At 58.3% G+C, this 18791-nt stretch overlaps 2 protein-coding genes across 4 annotated transcripts; both read right to left on the bottom strand.

Moving 5' to 3' along the window:
- Positions 1–255: 255 nt before the first annotated feature.
- Positions 256–7171, bottom strand: LOC135310125 (C-type lectin domain family 17, member A-like). Of its 2 annotated transcripts, none has more exons than XM_064437186.1 (10): positions 6875–7171; positions 6484–6534; positions 5774–5887; positions 5601–5651; positions 5366–5491; positions 4852–4914; positions 4023–4112; positions 3534–3703; positions 2970–3073; positions 256–1332 (listed from the first exon to the last, which is right to left on the bottom strand). In XM_064437186.1, the coding sequence occupies exons 1-10, from the start codon at positions 6948–6950 to the stop codon at positions 1200–1202; spliced, it is 978 nt and encodes a 325-aa protein (XP_064293256.1). In that variant the 5' UTR covers positions 6951–7171; the 3' UTR covers positions 256–1199. The 2 variants fall into 2 exon arrangements, with proteins under 2 accessions (XP_064293256.1, XP_064293255.1); XM_064437185.1 differs by having other exon boundaries at positions 258–1332; positions 2970–3076; positions 6875–7168.
- Positions 7172–7839: 668 nt separating this feature from the next.
- LOC135310130 (CD209 antigen-like) lies at positions 7840–14824 on the bottom strand. Of its 2 annotated transcripts, XM_064437206.1 has the most exons (10): positions 14683–14824; positions 14168–14384; positions 13768–13863; positions 13546–13644; positions 13293–13343; positions 13081–13170; positions 12569–12682; positions 12317–12468; positions 8654–8787; positions 7840–8080 (listed from the first exon to the last, which is right to left on the bottom strand). In XM_064437206.1, the coding sequence occupies exons 2-10, from the start codon at positions 14370–14372 to the stop codon at positions 7948–7950; spliced, it is 1074 nt and encodes a 357-aa protein (XP_064293276.1). In that variant the 5' UTR covers positions 14373–14384; positions 14683–14824; the 3' UTR covers positions 7840–7947. The 2 variants fall into 2 exon arrangements, with proteins under 2 accessions (XP_064293276.1, XP_064293275.1); XM_064437205.1 differs by lacking the exon at positions 14683–14824 and having other exon boundaries at positions 7841–8080; positions 8678–8787; positions 14168–14368.
- Between the last annotated feature and the right edge of the window lie 3967 nt (positions 14825–18791).

The following is an 18791-nucleotide window of genomic DNA, read 5'->3' as shown; positions in this document are numbered from 1 at the left end:
GGGGGCTGGGGGAGTGCCTGGGGCGACTTGGGGGGCTGGGAGGGGGGGCTGGGGCCACTTGGGGGGCTGGGAAGGGGGGGCTGGGGTCACTTGGGGGGCTGGGAAGGCGTGCCTGGGGCCACTTGGGGGGCTGGGAGGGGTGCCTGGGGTCACTTGGGGGCTGGGAAGGGGTGCCTGGGGCCACTTGGGGGGCTGGGAGGGGTGCCTGGGGCCACTTGGGGGGCTGGGAGGGGGGGCTGGGGTCACTTGGGGGGCTGGGAAGGGGGGGTTGGGCCTCCCAGCGCTGGGACTTCGCCCCCAGTGAAATTTTGTTTGTTTGTTAAAAAATATTAAAAAACGCCCCAACGTGGCCCAAAACCCGGGTCCGTTTCTCGCAGCTCCTTTATTTTGCCTGATTTTCCAGGAAATTTCCCCAAACCCGGGCCCAGGTTGTCCATTTCCGGGGCGGGGGAGGGGCAATTTTCAGCCCGGGCTGGGAATTTCCGCTGCGCGATAATGGCTCAATTCCCCCCAAAACGGCCATTTTTGGGGCCTTTATAACCCTGCAATAACCCGTCGCGCCACGGTTTTACCAGGATTTCCCTGATTCCGGGGATTTTCAGCCACCGGAACATCGGAATTTGTTTTTTTGGGGGTTTTTGTATTGATTTAGGGGAAAAATTTAAAGAAACGGGACAGATTTTGCTGCGTTTCTTAGAAAAATAGAAAATGATAAGTTTTATTGGGGAAATGAGGAAAATCGGGGGTTTGGGGGGGGTTTTGGGTGTGGGGCGACCCCCGGGGACAGACGCCGGCGGGGGGGGGGAGGGGGGAGGGATAAATATGGACAAAATCGGTTTGGAAATTGGGGGGAAAAATGTGGATTTTTACTAAAATCGCCGATTTTTGGAGCGGGAAGCGGAAGCGGCAGCAGAGCCGGTGGGGGGAGGGGCAACCGGGCGACGCCGAGAACTGGGGGTTTGCGCCGGTGAGTTTTATAGCGGTTATTTTCACTGAAAATCCCGTTTTTTAACTCGATTTGCGGGTCGGGCTCGGGGGCGTCACGGGGGGGAGGTTTGAGGGATTTTCATGTTATTAACGGGGAAAAAGGAGCACGTGGAGGCTCCGGCCCCCCGCGGGAAGGGTGAGGTTGTGTATTTTTTTAATAGCTATCGAGAATTGTCCGAATTTGGGGGTTTTCTGAGAAAAACGCGCCAGGCTCAGCAGTCCCAGGACTTCTCGCAGATCCAGGGGTGGGCGCGGGAGCAGCCGTCGGGCTCCCAGAGGCCGCCGGGGCCGATGGAGCCGCAGGCCGGCAGCCTCCCCCCGCCGCCCCGCCGCAGGCTCCAGTAGCTGGGGGGGAGTGGGGGGGAGTGGGGGGGAGTGGGGGGGGAAAGGGGGTGGGGAATGGGGGGGGAAAGGGGGAAAAATGGGGGGGAAATGGGGGGGGAAAGGGGAAAAATGGGGGGGGAAAGGAGGGAAAAATGGGGGGGAAATGGGGAGAAAAATGGGGGGGGAAGAGGGAAAAATGGGGGGGGAAGAGGAAAAATGGGGGGAAAATGGGGAGGGAAAGGGGAAAAATGGGGGGGAAAAAGAGGGAAAAATGGGGGGAAAAGGAGGGGAAAATGGGGGGGAAAAGGAGGGAAAAATGGGGGGAAAAGGAGGGAAAAATGGGGGGAAAAAGGAGGGAAAATGGGGGGGAAGAGGAAAAAATGGGGGGAAAAGAGGGAAAAATGGGGAGAAAAAGGAGGGAAAAATGGGGAGAAAAATAGGAAAAAATAGGGGGGAAAGAGGAAAAAATGGGGAAAAGAGGGAAAAATGGGGAAAAAGAGGGAAAAATGGGGGGAAAAAGAAGAAAAAATGGGGAGAAAAAGAAGAAAAAATGGGGGGAAAAGAGGGAAAAATGGGGGAAAGGAGGGAAAAATAGGGAGAAAAAGGAGGGAAAATGGGGAGAAAAATAGGAAAAAATAGGGGGGAAAGAGGAAAAAATGGGGAAAAGAGAGAAAAATGGGGAAAAAGAGGGAAAAATGGGGGGAAAAAGAAGAAAAAATGGGGAGAAAAAGAAGAAAAAATGGGGGGAAAAGAGGGAAAAATGGGGGAAAGGAGGGAAAAATAGGGAGAAAAAGGAGGGAAAATGGGGAGAAAAATAGGAAAAAATAGGGGGGAAAGAGGAAAAAATGGGGAAAAGAGAGAAAAATGGGGAAAAAGAGGGAAAAATGGGGGGAAAAAGAAGAAAAAATGGGGAGAAAAAGAAGAAAAAATGGGGGGGAAAGAGGAAAAAATGGGGGAAAGGGAAAAAAGGGGAAAAAGAGGGAAAAGGGGGGGAAGAGGAAAAATGAGGGGGAAAAGGGGAAAAATGGGAGAAAAAAGAGGGAAAAATGGGGGGAAAGGAGAAAACGGGGGAAAAGAGGAAAAAATGAGGGAAAGAGGGAAAAGGGGAAAAAGAGGGAAAAATGGGGGAGAGGGAAAAATGGGGGAAAGGAAAAAATGGGGTAAAAGAGGAAAAATGGGGTAAAAGAGGAAAAATGGGGAAAAAAGAGGAAAAAATGGGGAAAAAGAGGGAAAAGGGGGGGAAGAGGAAAAATGGGGGGGAAAAGGGGGGAGAAAGGGGGAGAAAAAAGGGAAAAATGGGGGGGAAAAAGGGAAAAAAGAGAAAATGTGGAGAGATCCAAGGGTGCCGCGCAGCAGCGGCGCTCGCTCAGGCAAAGGTCCAATTTAAATCTGTTCATTTTAATAAATTTAATACAATTCCTTTAAATTAAAAGGCGTTTGGAGGGAAGGAAACCACCAAAAAAAACCTCCCTTATTTTTTAAACTACGGGCAACAAACGCCCCCAAAACCCCCTTTTCCTTCCCTGCCAGAAACCCTTTGGCTTTGTCAAACACCCCCCCCAAAACCCCCCACGGCTTTTCGGTGGGTCAAATTCACCTTTTCCCACTTATTCTCCGCGTCGGGGGCGCCCCGGGGGGGTTGGGGGGGGGGGCTTTACCTCACGGTGGGCTCCTGCCCGCTGGCCCAGAGCCAGGCGCCGCCGGCCGCCCGCCGCACGCCCAGCCAGTACGTGCCGCTGCTGTTGATGGTGTCCTTCAGAAACTTCTAGAAAAGCAGAATCGGTTAAAACAGCCCCAAAACGATCATTCCCGAGGGGGGCGGCGCGAGGCTCTGGGCGGTACCTGGAGAGGGGGGTGGGTTTGGGGGGGTAAATCGCGAATTATTTGGGTGCGTTAAAGGCGAACGCCTTCGCAGCGCTACGGAAAGGCGACGCCGACTTGTATTTTTACTCCATTTTACCCAATTTTTAGCGATTTTTCCTAAAAACAGGAGGCCGCCGTCCACAGAAGGCGCTTCTCCCGCCGCCAAACGCCGCCGTGGGCCAACCTTGGCTTCTTTCACCCCCCAAAAAAAAAGAAACCCCCCACCCAACCCCGTCAATTTTTAGACTTCCCGCGGTGCCCGGATTCCGCCGCGGGAAAAACTAAAAAAAAAGGGGTTTTGGGGGGTGTTTTGGAGGGCGGGAAAGCGGTCATTTTTCACTCGGCACCCCGCGACCCACCTGCTCCGGGTCCGAGTCGACGATGACCAGGTGGGCGCCGTGGCCGGCGCAGGCATCGCTGGCGCCCGACCAGCTCGCCGCCTCCGCCGAGAAGGAGTAGCAGCTTCTCTCGAAGGTTTTCCAGCCGGCCGAGCACTTTCTGCCGTCCGGGATGGTTCTGCAGATCAGCACTGGAGGGGTGACACCACCCCCCCCCCCAAAAAAAAAAAAAAAACCCGAGGAAAAAGGGTGAAAAATCAAAATTTCAAACCTAAAATAATTAAAATAGGCGAAAGGTCGCAAGCGGGGGAAGCGCAGAGGTTTCCCCCAACGGGGCGACGTCTCAAAACATCACTTTCCCACCCCCCCAAAAAAAAAACAACCCACAAATTTCCCAACTTTAAAAGGTCTTAAGGCCGCCGCGGTCTTTTTGGGGTGAAAGCAGGGCTTTTCTTTGCTTCCCCCCCCCCCCTCCCAGCCCGGGACGCGAGGGGCGAAGGGCTTTTTTACCCGCGACGTCGCGCAGCTCCTCGTGGTGTTGGCGCATCCCGGCCCGCAGCTGCGCCCGCTCCCGCCGCGCCTCCGACAGCTCCCGCCACGCTGGGGAGCGGAGCCGGGTCAGCGGCCGCCCCCCCGGCCCCCCACCCCCCTTTTCCCCGCTTCCCCCCCCCTCCCATTTTACCCAAATCTTGAGGATTTTCCCCCGGGATGTGGCGCTTTTCCGCGACAGCGCTTACGCCGCCGGCTTCGCGCCGCGTTTTTCCTCTTTTTGGGTGATATTTTGCCCCAATATCACCCATAATATAATTTAAATTATCGCCCCTTTGGCAGCCGTGAGGGATTTTGCCCGTTATACTCCATTTTTTGCACAATTTTTGGTAGCATTTACATCCTCCCCGTAACCTTTAACTGAGACGACGGGGCGGATTTTCCCCGCTGATAAAATCCCAACCTTATTTTCTTCTTATCTTATTCATCACAGATAAATCCCGCGACGTCCCAAGGGTCGATTTTTCCTCTCATTCGCACCGGTTTGGGGCTAATTCCTTCGGAATCGGGGCACGAGCACCATCAGCATCCAACCCCCCCCGCCCCACCTCGTAATTCCCAGCGGGAACCAGCAACGAGTCGAAGGCGGTGTTGCTTCGCCGCGACCCGGAGCAGAAGCAGGAGCCGCTCGAAAAACAATTTGATTTTTTCCTTGATTTACGCACGTTTAAAAGGAAAAAAAAAAAATAAACCCAAAAAACAGGCAGAAAAAGCGCCAAAAACGAGCCAAGCGCCAAAAAACTCCGCGTCTCCCGACCTCGCCGCGGGGGGCGTGAGCCCGAGGACCTACCGTTGGCTTCATTCTCCGAGTAGTTTAACCTCAAGACCTTTAATTCCTCCATAATTTCCATCTCTGGAAGGAAAATTAAAGCCAAAAAAACCAAGCGTGGCTGGATCGTACCGAGACGCCTAAATTTGCCCCATTTATGGCTTTTTTGGGCCGGGTGGGAAATTCCGGCGCAGGTTCTAAATTGAACCGATTCATCCCTTTTTTTTGGGGGGGGGGTTTGGGGTCGAAGGGGGCGATTCCAGAGCGGATTTACTCCGGATTTACACCCCGGAGGCGGCGCCCGGGTGTAGCGCCGGGGCCGATTTGGTGATAAAACCCCCTAAAATTCACACGCCGAGGCCAAATTAAGGCCAAATTGCGATGACGGGCGGGCTTTAGCGGCGGTTTCCACAGGGCCGGATGCTTTGAGCATCACGGGAACACCCCACGTGTTCTTTTTACCAGTGAAAATGTGCTTTTTTGGGGCTTTTTTTAACCAAATTTCCCATTTTTTGGCCCAACCGGGAACACTTACGCTTCACCGCGGCCAACGCGAAGAGCAGCGCCCACGCGACGAAGCTCAACCCAACCAAGACGTAGAGGACGACCACCGACGTCGCGCAGCGGCTTCGTTCCCCGCCACCCCCGAGCTCGGGGTCACCTGCGGGGGAGCAACGCCCAAGAAAATGGGGAGAAATCCCCACTTTCCGGGTGCGGAGCCGGCCGAGGCCTCCGCGGAGGGACGGCGCCGCCGGCCGAGGGCAACGCACCTTGTTGGGAAGCGGTTGGAGACGGCGGTTTCCCCGCCAAGATGTAAACCCCTGTTGGGAGGAAGGAAAGAGTCACCGAGGGGGTGGTTTTTTGGGGTATTTTAAGGCTAAATCCTGCCCCACGGGGGTCCTCGCCCGCCCCGGGCGCCGCGGGGAGGGGAGGCGGCCGCTACCTCCTTTGCTCTTCGGGCTCCGCAGATCTTCGCCCACCGGCAGCGGCTTGTGGCCGCGGCCCGACTCCGGCAGCGAGACGTCGTCGTAATCGTCCTCGAAGCTGTCCGGGGACGCTACGCGGGAGGGAAAACGGGTGGGAAAACCGGGGGTTATTTGGGGTTCTGGGGGTTTTTTTTAGGGAATCCTGTCGTTAACGATCAGTTGGATTCTTTGGGAAGGGTTAAAAAAATAAGCGCGATTCCCCCCGTCGGTAAATCCACGGCGCCTCAGGCAGGTTTTCACACCCTTTTCTCAATATATATTGATTTTATCGTCTTTCTCTAGGGCATTTATGGGCTTTTTCGGGGCGAATTCTCCCCTCGGCTGCAAACCCGAGCGATCCCGCTGGCCTTGAAGCTCCCCGCGGCGGGACCAGGGGGGTGAATTTGGGCCCGCGAAGGTGCAAACGCCGCCTCCGAGAGCGAAGGCGAAGCAACAAACTCCACGTTCACCCTCCCCGCGCGGAGTCGCAGGGTATTTTTGGGGCGATTTGATGCGGTTTGAGAGAAGGAAGCGAATACGGAGAGAAGCGCCGTGTAGGGCGAGACGCGTTTGACCCACCGAGCTGAAAATAAAGCCCAGTTCGGCCTTGGGGAGGCACCTCGGGGAGTTCTGCTTTCGATCCCCGCTATGAAAAAAAGCTTGAAAAAGTGAAAAAATGGTGATTTACCCGGTCTGAAATCAGCCATGGGCGTCATTTTTCCAGCGACGGAGTAAATTCCTGCCGAAAAGGGAAAGGAAAGAGCGTTGAGGGTAAGGGGGGGGGTCCCCAAAACCACCGCTGGGCTTCGTCTAACCCTCTGGCCGCCAGCGAAAGACGCCGCCGATGCTTTTTCGCAGGCCCAGCGTGGAGTCGGCGCACGAAACCGGGGCCAAACCGGGCGATTTAGGGGTTCCCGAGCGCGCCGCCGGACCCGCGCGGCCCCCGAAGGCCTTTCGCGCCCTCCTCCGCGTGACGGCGGTGTATTCGGGCACCGCCGCGCCCCAAAAACACCCCCACCCACCCCCCAGGACGTGGAAAACAACAGCGGGGAGGGGGGTTGGGGGTCACCCAGTTTTACCTGCTTGTCTCACCAGGCGCTTGGTGGGCGCTGGGGGGGGACCCAACCAGTTGCCGTAGGTCTCCTGCTGGGCCATGCTTTGCCAGGGGAGGGTGGCGGCGCAGGCGCCCGGGGTGGGTGGGGGGGGTGGGTGGGTGGGGAGTTAAACCCCTCGGCACGCGTCCCGGCACACCCTCTGCCACCCCCGGCACCCCATTTTGGCCGCCGGTTCGGCTCTGGAGGTTTCACTTCCTTCTCCGCGACGGGGGGGTGGCGGAACGAGGGCGAGACGGCGCTTTTCCCCCTCCCGCAAAGTCAAAATAAAATAAAAATCAGAGCAAAAATAGGCCTTTTTTTGGGGGGGGTCAATCGTGGGGGGGGTCGGGTGGATTCGGCGACGACAAGGTTGGGGTTTGGGGTGGGGGAGAAACCGCGAAGGCGTCTCGCGCACGGTTTTGAACGTTTAATGACTTATTTTATATATATATATATATTTTTTAGGGTTTGTTGGTAAAATCACGGCGCTGGCGGCAGGGGGGATGGTGGGAAACGCGGCCTCTCGGCGAAACCGGCGTCGCGCTTCGGCACCCGCCAGCCGGGGATTTGCATCCGCGCCCCGGAGGCGCTACCGCCCCGGCCTCCCCGCTCTCCCTTCCCTTTTTTTTTCCCTTTTTTGGGTCTTTTTTCCCGTTTTTTTTAACCCTAAACCCTGGGAAAAAGGTCCCCGCCGACCCTCCGCGGCGCCGCATCGGCTCGGTTAAGGGACTTCGGGTTCAAACCGCAACCAAAGCGCTTTATTTATGAATATTTTATTTTCTGCTGGGTTTTTTTTTCGAATTTCTTGATTAACCGGGAAGCGACAGGTCGAGCCCCGGCGCCACCGCGAACGGCGCCACAAAATATCAACAAACCCCCCCAAAACCCCTCTAAATCCCCCTTTAAGGAGTCATCGCCCCCCTCAAACGGCTTCAACCCCGCCGCCACGGCGCCGCGCCCCCCCCACCCCCCGCCGAAGCTTTTGGGAAGGGGTTGTACCCATTTTACAGACCCCAAAAGGTCACTTTTTACTGGTTTTCCCCCATTTTTGAGGCCCGTCAGCAGCTGCGTTCGCAGATCCAGGCCTCGGCGTTGGTGCAGATGATGTCGTTCCAGCGGCCGTTGGAGTAGATGCTGGCGCAGTCCTCGCCGTGACGGCCCGCGTTGTTGGGCTCACCGCTGTTCCAGAACCTGGGATTGAGGGGGGGACACACACCGTTTTGGGTGGAAACCTCTCCTTTTGGGAATGCGTTGGGTTTTAAGGGGGTTTTTTTTGACATAGGGGAGACCGCAACGGCTCTGCTGCATCTCCCACAAAGGGCAACACCCCCCCAAAACCCGCCTTCTCCCCATATTTAACACAAAAACGCGGTTTCAGTGAGCCTTTTTTCCCCCGTTTTCCCCCCGTTTTCCCTTTCGATTAGGGCGTTTTTCCCCCAAAAAGCCCCAAAAGGATGCGGGTGCGTTAGAAGCCACCCCTCAGACTCAGGGTCGCGGGCGAGGAGCGGCCAAGCTGGGGAAACCTGGGGTTTTCAACCCCAAAACCAAAGGGATTTTTGGGGGAAAAAAGCCAAAATCTTGCCTGAAACGGGGGCGGCGCCTCTTACCTCTCCCTCCACCGGGTATTTTCACTGATTTCTGTGCTTTTTGAGCACTAAACCAGAGCGACGGGCGCGCTGGTGAGGCCGCGGCGCCTTGGGGAGGGGTTTGAGTGGAAAAGGGGCGGAGGGAGGACAAAGCCGGTTATTTTTTGGGGTGATTTACCCTCCGTTGAGGCTAAAAACGTACAGGACAGAGAGGGGGGTGCCGTCCACCCACTGCCAGTTGCCTTCTTGGAGCGTGTCCGTCAGGCCCAGCCAAAAAACCCGGTCGTCCATGATGTGATTTGCCAGAAATTTCTGCAAATTGGGGGGAAAAAAAGGGGAGCGTCGGGGGTGGGGGGCGGCGGAGGGACGGGGGGGCCCAGCCCTCGCTGGGGACGGCCCTGGCGGCGCCACGAAGGTGACACGAGGGGGAAAAGGCGGCGGGAGGAAACAAAATGGGTGAAATTTCTCCGATCTGGAGGAAGGAGGGGTTTTTCCAGCAGGGCCGGGGTGTTCTGGGGCGGGCGGGGGGCGCCGGGCTGGGGTCACACTTCCGCGAGTGCTCCTGCAGCGCCACCGACCCCGTCAGCACGCAGCGAGCGCTGGGAAGCGACGCCGAGCCCTAAAAACGGACTCGCTCCTAAAAACCCTCAACGATTCCTAAAACCCTCAACGATTCCTAAAAACCTCAACGATCCCTAAAACCCTCAACGATCCCTAAAACCCTCAACGATCCCTAAAAACCCTCGATGATCCCTAAAAACCCTCAATGATCCCTAAAAACCCTCGACGATCCCTAAAACCCTCAATGATCCCTAAAACCCTCAATGATCCCTAAAACCCTCGACGATCCCTAAAACCCTCAATGATCCCTAAAACCCTCGATGATTCCTAAAACCCTCAATGATCCCTAAAACCCTCGACGATCCCTAAAACCCTCAATGATCCCTAAAACCCTCAATGATCCCTAAAACCCTTGATGATCCCTAAAACCCTCGACGATCCCTAAAACCCTCGATGATCCCTAAAACCTCAATGATCCCTAAAAACCCTCAATGATCCCTAAAAACCCTCGATGATCCCTAAAACCCTCGATGATCCCTAAAACCCTCGATGATCCCTAAAACCCTTGATGATCCCTAAAACCCTCGACGATCCCTAAAACCCTCGATGATCCCTAAAACCCTCAATGATCCTTAAAACCCTCGATGATCCCTAAAACCCTCGATGATTCCTAAAACCCTCAATGATCCCTAAAACCCTCAATGATCCCTAAAACCCTCGATGATCCCTAAAATCCCTCGATGATCCCTAAAACCCTCGATGATCCCTAAAACCCTCAATGATCCCTAAAACCCTCGACGATCCCTAAAAACCCTCGATGATCCCTAAAAACCCTCGATGATCCCTAAAACCCTCAATGATCCCTAAAATCCCTCGATGATCCCTAAAACCCTCAATGATCCCTAAAACCCTCAATGACCCCTAAAACCCTCGATGATCCCTAAAACCCTCAACGATTCCTAAAAACCTCAACGATCCCTAAAACCCTCAATGATCCCTAAAAACCCTCAATGATCCCTAAAACCCTCAATGATCCCTAAAACCCTCGATGATCCCTAAAACCCTCGATGATCCCTAAAATCCCTCAATGACCCCTAAAACCCTCAATGATCCCTAAAAACCCTCAATGATCCCTAAAACCCTCAATGACCCCTAAAACCCTCGATGATCCCTAAAACCCTCGATGATCCCTAAAATCCCTCAATGACCCCTAAAACCCTCAATGATCCCTAAAAACCCTCAATGATCCCTAAAACCCTCAATGATCCCTAAAAACCCTCAATGATCCCTAAAACCCTCAATGATCCCTAAAACCCTCAATGATCCCTAAAAAACCTTTACTGATTTCTAAACGACCTTAGTAATTTCTAAAAATACGTAATAATGTCTTTAAAAACTTAATAATTTCTAAAAAACCTCTACTGATTTCTAAAAAATTTACTCATTTCTAAATAACCTTAATGATTCCTAAAAAATCTTAAGGCTTCCTAAAAATACTTAATAAAGTCTTAAAAACCTTAGGAATTTCTAAAAAACCCTCTACTGATGTCTAAAAACTTTACTAATTTCTAAAAAAGCTTTAAAACTTTTTTTAAAACTGTCCTGATTTCTGAATAACCGTAATGATTTCTAGAAAAACTTAATTTCTAAAAAACCTTACTGATTTCTAAGAAACCTTTACTGATTTCTAAAAAAGCCGAAGAACTTCTTAAAAAACCTTAATGATTTCTAAAAATACTCTACTGATTTCTGAAAAATTGACTGATTTCTAAAAAACCTTAATGATTTCTAGAAAAACTTAATGGTTCCCAAAAAACCTTCACTAATTTCTAAGAAACCGTTGCTGATTTCTAAAAAAACTTTAGTGGTTTCTAAAAAAGCTTCAAAACTTCTAAGAAACCATAATATTTTCTAAAAAACCTGTACTTATTTCTAAAAAACCTTAATGATTTATAAAAAAACCTTAATAATTTCTTTTAAAACTTTACTGATTTCTAAGAAACCTAAAAAATGCCTAAAAAAACTTTCCTGTTGCCTAAAAGCCCTCAGTGTCTTCTCGGACCCGCCCGGCCTCCTGCGGCACTTGCTGCTGCCCCCCTCGGGCCCCCCGAGCCCCCCTCGGGCCCCCCTGCACCCCCCGAGCCCCCCGAGTCCCCCGAGCCCCCCCGCACCCCTTGAGACCCCGTCGCACCCCTCGTGCCCCCCGAGCCCCCCCCGGTCCCCTCTCGCACCCCTCAGGCCCCCCGAGCCCCCCGCGGGCCCCCCCCGCACCCCTCACACCCCCCCTCGCACCCCTCAAGCTCCCCTCGCACCCCTTGATCCCCCCTCGGGGCCCCCTCGCACCTCGAGCCCCCCTCGCCCCCCCCCCGGGCCCCCCTCGCCCCCCCCCGGGCCCCCCTCGTACCCCTCAGGCCCCCCTCGCACCCCTCGCCCCCCCTCACACCCCTTGAGCCCCCCTCACACCCCTCAGGCCCCCCTCGCACCCCTCGAGCCCCCCCTCGCCCCCCACGAGCCCCTCTCGCACCCCTTGAGCCCACCTCTCCACCCACGAGCCTCTCTCGCACGCCTCGGGCCCCCCTCGCACCCCTCGAGACCCCCTCGCACCCCCCGGGCCCCCCTCACACCCCTCGGGCCCCCCTCGCCCCCCTCGGGACCCCCCTCGCACCCCTCGGGACCCCCCTCGCACCCCTCGCCCCCCTCAGGCCCCCCTCGCCCCCCTCAGGCCCCCCTCGCACCCCTCGATCCCCCCTCGCACCCCCCAGGCCCCCTCGCACCCCTCGGGACCCCCCTCGCACCCCTCGGGACCCCCTCGCACCCCTCGGGACCCCTCGCACCCCACGAGCCCCTCTCACACCTCTTGAGCCCCCCTCTCCCCCCACGAGCCTCTCTCGCACCCCCCGGGCCCCCCTCGCACCACCCGGGCCCCCCTCGCACCCCTCGGGACCCCCTCGCACCCCCCAGGCCCCCCTCGCACCCCTCGATCCCCCCTCGCCCCCTCAAGCCCCCCTCGCCCCCCTCGGGCCCCCCTCACACCCCTCAATCCCCCCTCGCCCCCCTCGCACCCCCCAGGCCCCCTCGCACCCCTCGATCCCCCCTCGCCCCCTCAAGCCCCCCTCGCCCCCCTCGCCCCCCTCACACCCCCCACAAGCCAGAACATCGCGCGGCTCCGGGTGCCGCCGCGGGCTTTTCCTTCGGGGGGGATCCGGGCTGTAACGGGGCTCTCAACTGGCGGAATCGGGGGGCTTTTTTTAACCTTTTTGGCCGATTTCTGGCCGCTTACGTTTTCCTGCTCGCTGCTGACGACGGCCAGGTGGGCGCCGAAGGCGGCGCAGGACTCTTGGGAAGCCCGCCACGACTGCTTGGCGTCGGAGAAAAAATAGCAGGTTTTGTCGAACTGCTGCCAGCCGGCGGGACACGTCGCGCAGAGAATCTCTGGGGGAAATCGGGGGGCCGGGATGAACCGTAAATACGAAGGAATAAGACGTCGGCGAGCGCGAGGTTGAGTGTGGGGTGGGGTGGGGTCTCCCCTCACCCGAGAGGTTCCGCGCCCCCTCCAACGCCGCGTCCAGGCGCGCCTCGACGCGGCTCTGCTCCTGCTCCACCTCCGCCAGCCGCCGCAGCACCGGCGCCAGCGCGTCCCTCTCCTCTGCCGGGGAGGGGAAGGAAAAGGTAAATTCAGGTGCCGCGAAAAGCCCAAAATCAAAACCTCGGCTTTCCTTCCCGCCCCGCTTTTCCGCGCCCTCCCGCTTCACGCCGCCCGTTTTCCCCGCGTCGAACCGAACGCGGCCAAACCTCGAAGCCCTCGCGTGAAACGACCTTTTTCTTGTGTTTTTCCAGGCTGAGAAAGGCTTGGTTTTTTTTTTTTTCCCCCTTTACCGTTACACCGAATGATGTCCCAAACTCACCGAGACGGGCTTCGCGCGCTCCCGGCTCAGATTTTAGGAATCTGCGGGGGGGGGGGGGGCGTCTCCCCAAAACCGCGCGTTGGCGGGAATCGAGAAGGACCCGATTTAACGCTTTTTCCCATCGAAACCGGCCTCTCACCCAGGAGATGGAGGCGATCCGACAGCTCCGAGCCGCACTCCGCTCTGCACCGCGCCACCATCCGCTGCGCGCTCTCCACTTCTTCCGACACTGGAAAGGGGGGAAACGGGTAAAAAATAACAACCCCCTCCGCTTTTGACCCTGCGTCGCCGGCGATCAGGATTTCGCCTGGGTTTTCCCCCAAAAAAACCCCTGCTTTTTCCTGGCCGTACCATGCAGAAGTTGGCTGTGAAGCTCCTTGAGGTCAACGGAGAGCTGTTCATCTAAGAGGAAAATAAGAGAAAGCTCCAAACCAGCCCTGACCATCTCCCTCCTGGCGGAAACTGGTTTTTAATTCATTTTTATTGTTGGGGGTGGGGGGAAAACACCCCAGGAAGCACCAATGTGGGGTGGGGAGGGGGATCCGTGCTGGGAACTGAGGGCACGGCGGGGGTCGAGGGCCGCTTTGGGGGCGAGACGCGGTACCGAGGGTGCGCCGGGTCTCCGAGAGGTTGCGCCACGCCGTCGCGAGGCCGCTCTCGCTCCGCGCCTGGGCTTGCTCCGACGCCTCCCGCGCCGCGGACGCTGTGGGGAGGGGGGGAGAGGAGGCGAGCGATTCGCGGGCCGCCAAAGGGCCGTCGAACCTTAAAACGTTTGGCTTCATCCGCCGGCGTTTTCCCCCAAATCGCGCCCCGGCGGGGGACTCACCTCTCCGCAGGTTCACGACGGTGAGAGCCGTGAAGAGCGCGTAGGCGACGGCCAGAAGCACATAGAGCAGCACCACGGCTCTATCCAGAGGGAAGCCTAGGAGGGACAGCACTCTCAGGGGTGAAACGGGGTGAAGCGGCCCCAAAAACCTCCTCCCCCAAGAGATATTTCCATAAAGAAGAGCACAAAGAGGGGGAATCCCCCCAAAACAACCCCTCGAGTGGCTCCACCGCCCGGTTCTCCACCCTCAAACCCTTTTTTTCCCCCCCTAGATTGCGACCCAACGGAGGAACCAGGCGTCAAAACCCAGCCGTAAATTCAGCGAAGGGCCGGGTTAAAGAGCCGAAACCCTCCGGTTTCACGTCTCCGGGACCCCAAAGCCGCTCCCTCACCCCGATACCTCCGTTAATCGCGTCCCTCCGCTTTCCCTTCCCCGACCCCATCCCCTCGTCGAAATCCCATTTCTCATAGCCGCCGCCGGCGCCTTCGCCCTGCGACATCTCCGATCCTTTTCCCTTCGACGCAGCGCCGATGTCTGCAGCGGGGGAAGCCGCGTCATCTCGCGCTGGGTGGGTGCGTGCGGGGAGGAAACGCCTGGGTTTCATAATTCTGATTTCCTAGAAGAAAAACAACCCAATCTGCCCACTCAGGAGGTTTGGGAGCGGCCGATGCGCGGGGGCCACGTGCCGCAGCCCCTTCCCTGTTGATTTTTTAGTAGGATCGATTAAAAATAAAGCACAACCGAGGCTCCCGCTCCCCTCAAACGAGGCCGACGCCTGCCCAACGAGGCGGTTTTTGGCAGCTTCGTGCCGAAACGGTGACCGGCGTTTTCCGAGGCGAGAGGTCACGCGGTTTGGTGGCAGTTCTTTGTTCTTTGTTCAGCGTTTTTCCCATCGTTTTGGGGATAATACTTGCGTTTTTAAGGCGAGAAACTTAGGGAAAATCCTCAGCTTTTTGGGGAGGCACCGTTTGCTTTCATTCCTTCTCCAGAAGGTTCTTCTTGTTGCCCTCAGGGCTTCGGGCCAGGCGTCCCCGGGACGGGCTATCACAGAAAACGAAAGTAAGAACCTATGAATAACTTCACCATTGACCAATTTCAGCTGAATTTCACAAAGGCGCCTTGGGAAGAGCAAACGCAGCCAAAAGTTGAACATCCCTCGCTCTGGTTCCCCTGCTCTCGAGGCCAGCAGCTTCCCCCTTTTGTCCAATTTCCTCTTTTTTTGATCCCAAAAGTAGGGGAAGTTGAGGCCAAGCTACTGAGATCTCTCCTCTTTGTACTCAGGGAGGCCATTCACGCTCGTTTGGGTCAAAACGTTGTGAATTCATGCCGTGCGCTCTCGCGGCGACGCTGCTGGCATGTGGTTTGTCACAGAACCACCAGATCCCAGAGTGGTGGGGGTCGGAAGGGACCCCTGGAGATGACCCCGTCCCACCCCCTGCCCGAGCAGGCACCCCCAGAGCAGGGGCACAGGGCCGCGTCCAGGCGGGGGGTGAATGTCTCCAGGGAAGGGACCCCACAGCCTCCCTGGGCAGCCTGTGCCCCTGCTCTGGCACCCGCACAGGGAAGGGGTTTGTCCTCACGTTCAGGGGGAACTTCCCGTGTTCCAGCTCGTGCCCGTGGCCCCTCGGCCTGGCGTTGGGCACCACTGGAAAGAGCCCGGCCCCATCCCCCTGACCCCCACCCCTCAGATATTTATAGGCACTGACGAGACCCCCCTCAGCCTTCTCTTCTCCGGGCTGAACAAGCCCAGGTCTCTCAGCCTTTCCTCCCACGGGAGATGCTCCAGCCCCTGACCATCTCCGTAGCTCTCCGCTGGCCTCTCCCCAGCAGCTCCCTCTCCTCCTTGACCTGGGGGGCCCAGAGCTGGGCGCAGCCCCCCAGATGTGGCCTCAGCAGGGCAGAGCAGAGGGGGAGGAGAACCTCCCTCGCCCTGCCGCCCACACGCCTTTCCATGCCCCCCAGGTACCGCTGGCCTCCTCGGCCCCACGGGCCCGGTGCTGGCTCGGGGTCACCTCGCTGCCCCCCAGCACCCCCAGCCCTTCCCAGCAGAGCCGCTCTCCAGCAGGTCCCCCCAGCCTGTGCCGGTGCGGGGGGTCGCCCCTCCCCAGGGCAGGACCCCACGCTTGCTCTCGCTGCAGTCCCTGAGGCTCCCCCGGGCCCAGCTCTCCAGCCTGTCCCGCTCTCGCTGGGGGCCGGCACAGCCCCCCGCCGCATCAGCCGCCCCTCCCGGCTTGGGACCGCCAGCGAGGATGATGAGGGGACGCTCCGCCCCTTCGTCCAGGGCACCGATGGATGCGTTGACCAGGGCTGGAGCCAGCGCAGACCCCTGGGGGGCACCGCTAGTGAGGGGCCTCCAGCCAGACCCTGCCCCGTTGCTCACGACCCTCGGAGCTCTGCTCTTGCGCCAGCTCTCAGCCCCCCTCGCTGTCCTTTTTTGGGGGTTTTCATCTTTTATTTTTAAAAAACTGAAGCTGGAGTGGTTGAAAATCCTTTTAAGTTCCCCAAAAAACCACTTCTCAGCATCATTAAAAATATCCTCGCCCCCCCCAGGCCTTGGGGACACCCCCAGTGTCCCCATATCCGTGTCCCTGGGGACACCCCGTGCACCAGCGCTCCTGTCCCTGGGGACATCCCCAAACCCCTGCCCCTGGGGAACGGGGGCCTCCAGTGTGCCTGCACTCCTGGGATCACTGCGGACCCCCAGTGCCCCCAGACCTGAATCCCTGAGAAACGTGGGACCCCCATCACTGCCATTTATGGGGAGCTGACGTTCCTATTGTCCCCATCCCTGGGGACCCCCAATACCCCCAATGTCCCCATCCCTGGGGATCCTACAGGTCCCCAATGGCCCCAACCCTGGGAATCCCAATGTCCCCATCCCTGGGGACCCCAGGAAGCCCCCCATGCCCCATCCCAGGAGCCCCCAATGTCCCCATCCCAGGGGTCCACAATGTCCCCATCCCTGGGGTCCCCAGGGCCCCAATGTCCCCATCACTGGGAATCCCAGTGGCCCCATCCCTGAGGATCCCAGGACCCCCCATTCCCAATCCCTGGAGCCCCCCATGCCCCATCCCTGGGACCCCAGGAGCCCCAATGTCCCCATCACTGGGAATCCCAGTGTCCCCATCCCTGAGGATCCCAGGACCCCCCATTCCCAATCCCTGGAGCCCCCAATGTCCCCATCCCTGGAGTCCCAAATGTCCCCATCCCTGGGGATCCTACACGTCCCCAGTGTCCCCATCCCTGGGTCCCTATGGGAGGGGGGACCCCACTCATCCCCATTTATGGGGAGCTGAGGTCCCTATTGTCCCCATCCCTGGGGACCCCTAATGCCCCCAATGTCCCCATCACTGGGAATCCCAGTGGCCCCCTCCCTGAGGATCCCAGGAGCCCCCAATGCCCCATCCCTGGAGACCCCAATGACCCCATCCCTGTGACCCCAGGAGCCCCCAATGCCCCATCCCTGGAGACCCTTAATGCCCCCAATGTCCCCATCCCTGGGACCCCAGGGGCCGCCAGTGCCCCATCCCTGGAGACCGCTAATGCCCCCAATGTCCCCATCCCTGGAGACCCCAGGAGCCCCCAATGCCCCATCCCTGGAGACCCCAATGTCCCCATCCCTGGGACCCCAGGAGACCCCAATGTCCCCATCCCTGGGACCCCAGGAGCCCCCAATGCCCCATCCCTGGAGACCCCTAATGCCCCCAATGCCCCATCCCTGGAGACCCCAATGACCCCATCCCTGGGACCCCAGGAGCCCCCAATGCCCCATCCCTGGAGAACCCTAATGCCCCCAATGTCCCCATCCCTGGGACCCCTAATGCCCCCAATGTCCCCATCCCTGGGACCCCAGGGGCCCCCAATCCCCATCCCTGGAGCCCCCAATGTCCCCATCCCTGGGACCCCAGGAGCCCCCAATGCCCCATCCCTGGAGAACCCTAATGCCCCCAATGTCCCCATCCCTGGGACCCCTAATGCCCCCAATGTCCCCATCCCTGGGACCCCAGGGGCCCCCAATCCCCATCCCTGGAGCCCCCAATGCCCCATCCCTGGAGAACCCTAATGCCCCCAGTGTCCCCATCCCTGGGACCCCTAATGCCCCCAATGTCCCCATCCCTGGGACCCCAGGGGCCCCCAATCCCCATCCCTGGAGACCCCTAATGCCCCCAATGTCCCCATCCCTGGGACCCCTAATGCCCCCAATGTCCCCATCCCTGGGACCCCAGGGGCCCCCAATGCCCCATCCCTGGAGAACCCTAATGCCCCCAGTGTCCCCATCCCTGGGACCCCTAATGCCCCCAATGTCCCCATCCCTGGGACCCCAGGAGCCCCCAATGCCCCATCCCTGGAGAACCCTAATGCCCCCAGTGTCCCCATCCCTGGAGAACCCTAATGCCCCCAGTGTCCCCATCCCTGGGACCCCAGGGGCCCCCAATGCCCCATCCCTGGAGACCCCTAATGCCCCCAATGTCCCCATCCCTGGGACCCCAGGGGCCGCCAATGCCCCATCCCTGGAGACCCCTAATGCCCCCAATGTCCCCATCCCTGGGAATCCCAGTGACCCCCTCTGTGAGGATCCCAGGAGCCCCCAATATCCCCATCCCTGCAGCTCCCAGTGTCCCCATCCCTGGGTCCTCACAGGACAGGGGGCTCCAGTCGCCCCGACCCCCCTCCCTTGGGGACCCCCCCCCCGGGCGCCCTCCCTGAGGTAACTCCCCCCGGAGCCCTCACCACAAGGCTGCCATCAAGCTACTCGACACCCCATACGTGCCGGCTTCTGCCCATCATGCCCCATCAGCCAATAAGAGCCGGAAATCTCCCCAGGAAGGCGGGATCATCCACCTGTGCTGGAGGGGTGAATGCCGCCTAGTCTCCGCGCCTCCCATAGGCTGCCTCATCTCCTCCTGCGCCAGCGATTGGTAAATTCTCCTGTCAGTCAAATCCAGACCCTTCAGCTGAAAAGGCGGAGCTTGGTGCCCTCTCCTGTCAGCCAGGTGCCACTCCAAGAAAGATGCGGCAGCCG

This window comes from Phalacrocorax carbo, chromosome 30 (genome assembly GCF_963921805.1).
Source record: "Phalacrocorax carbo chromosome 30, bPhaCar2.1, whole genome shotgun sequence".
Taxonomy (NCBI): domain Eukaryota; kingdom Metazoa; phylum Chordata; class Aves; order Suliformes; family Phalacrocoracidae; genus Phalacrocorax; species Phalacrocorax carbo.
Note: the sequence above shows the minus strand (reverse complement) of the source record. Positions and strands in the feature narration are given on the sequence as shown.

What these genes read in the sequence shown, in the direction of transcription:
- LOC135310125 (XM_064437185.1), bottom strand. Translation starts at nt 6,950, where the DNA reads ATGGCCCAGCAGGAGACCTACGGCAACTGGTTGGGTCCCCCCCCAGCG. An exon ending in GAGCCCGAAGAGCAAAGGAG is followed by an intron (nt 5,652 to 5,773) that starts GTAGCGGCCGCC and finishes TCCTCCCAACAG; the next exon opens with GGGTTTACATCTTGGCGGGG. An exon ending in CTCGGAGAATGAAGCCAACG is followed by an intron (nt 4,113 to 4,851) that starts GTAGGTCCTCGG and finishes TCCGCTCCCCAG; the next exon opens with CGTGGCGGGAGCTGTCGGAG.
- LOC135310130 (XM_064437206.1), bottom strand. Translation starts at nt 14,372, where the DNA reads ATGAAACCCAGGCGTTTCCTCCCCGCACGCACCCACCCAGCGCGAGAT. An exon ending in TCACAGCCAACTTCTGCATG is followed by an intron (nt 13,171 to 13,292) that starts GTACGGCCAGGA and finishes CCCCCTTTCCAG; the next exon opens with TGTCGGAAGAAGTGGAGAGC. An exon ending in TCAGCAGCGAGCAGGAAAAC is followed by an intron (nt 8,788 to 12,316) that starts GTAAGCGGCCAG and finishes CCCAATTTGCAG; the next exon opens with AAATTTCTGGCAAATCACAT.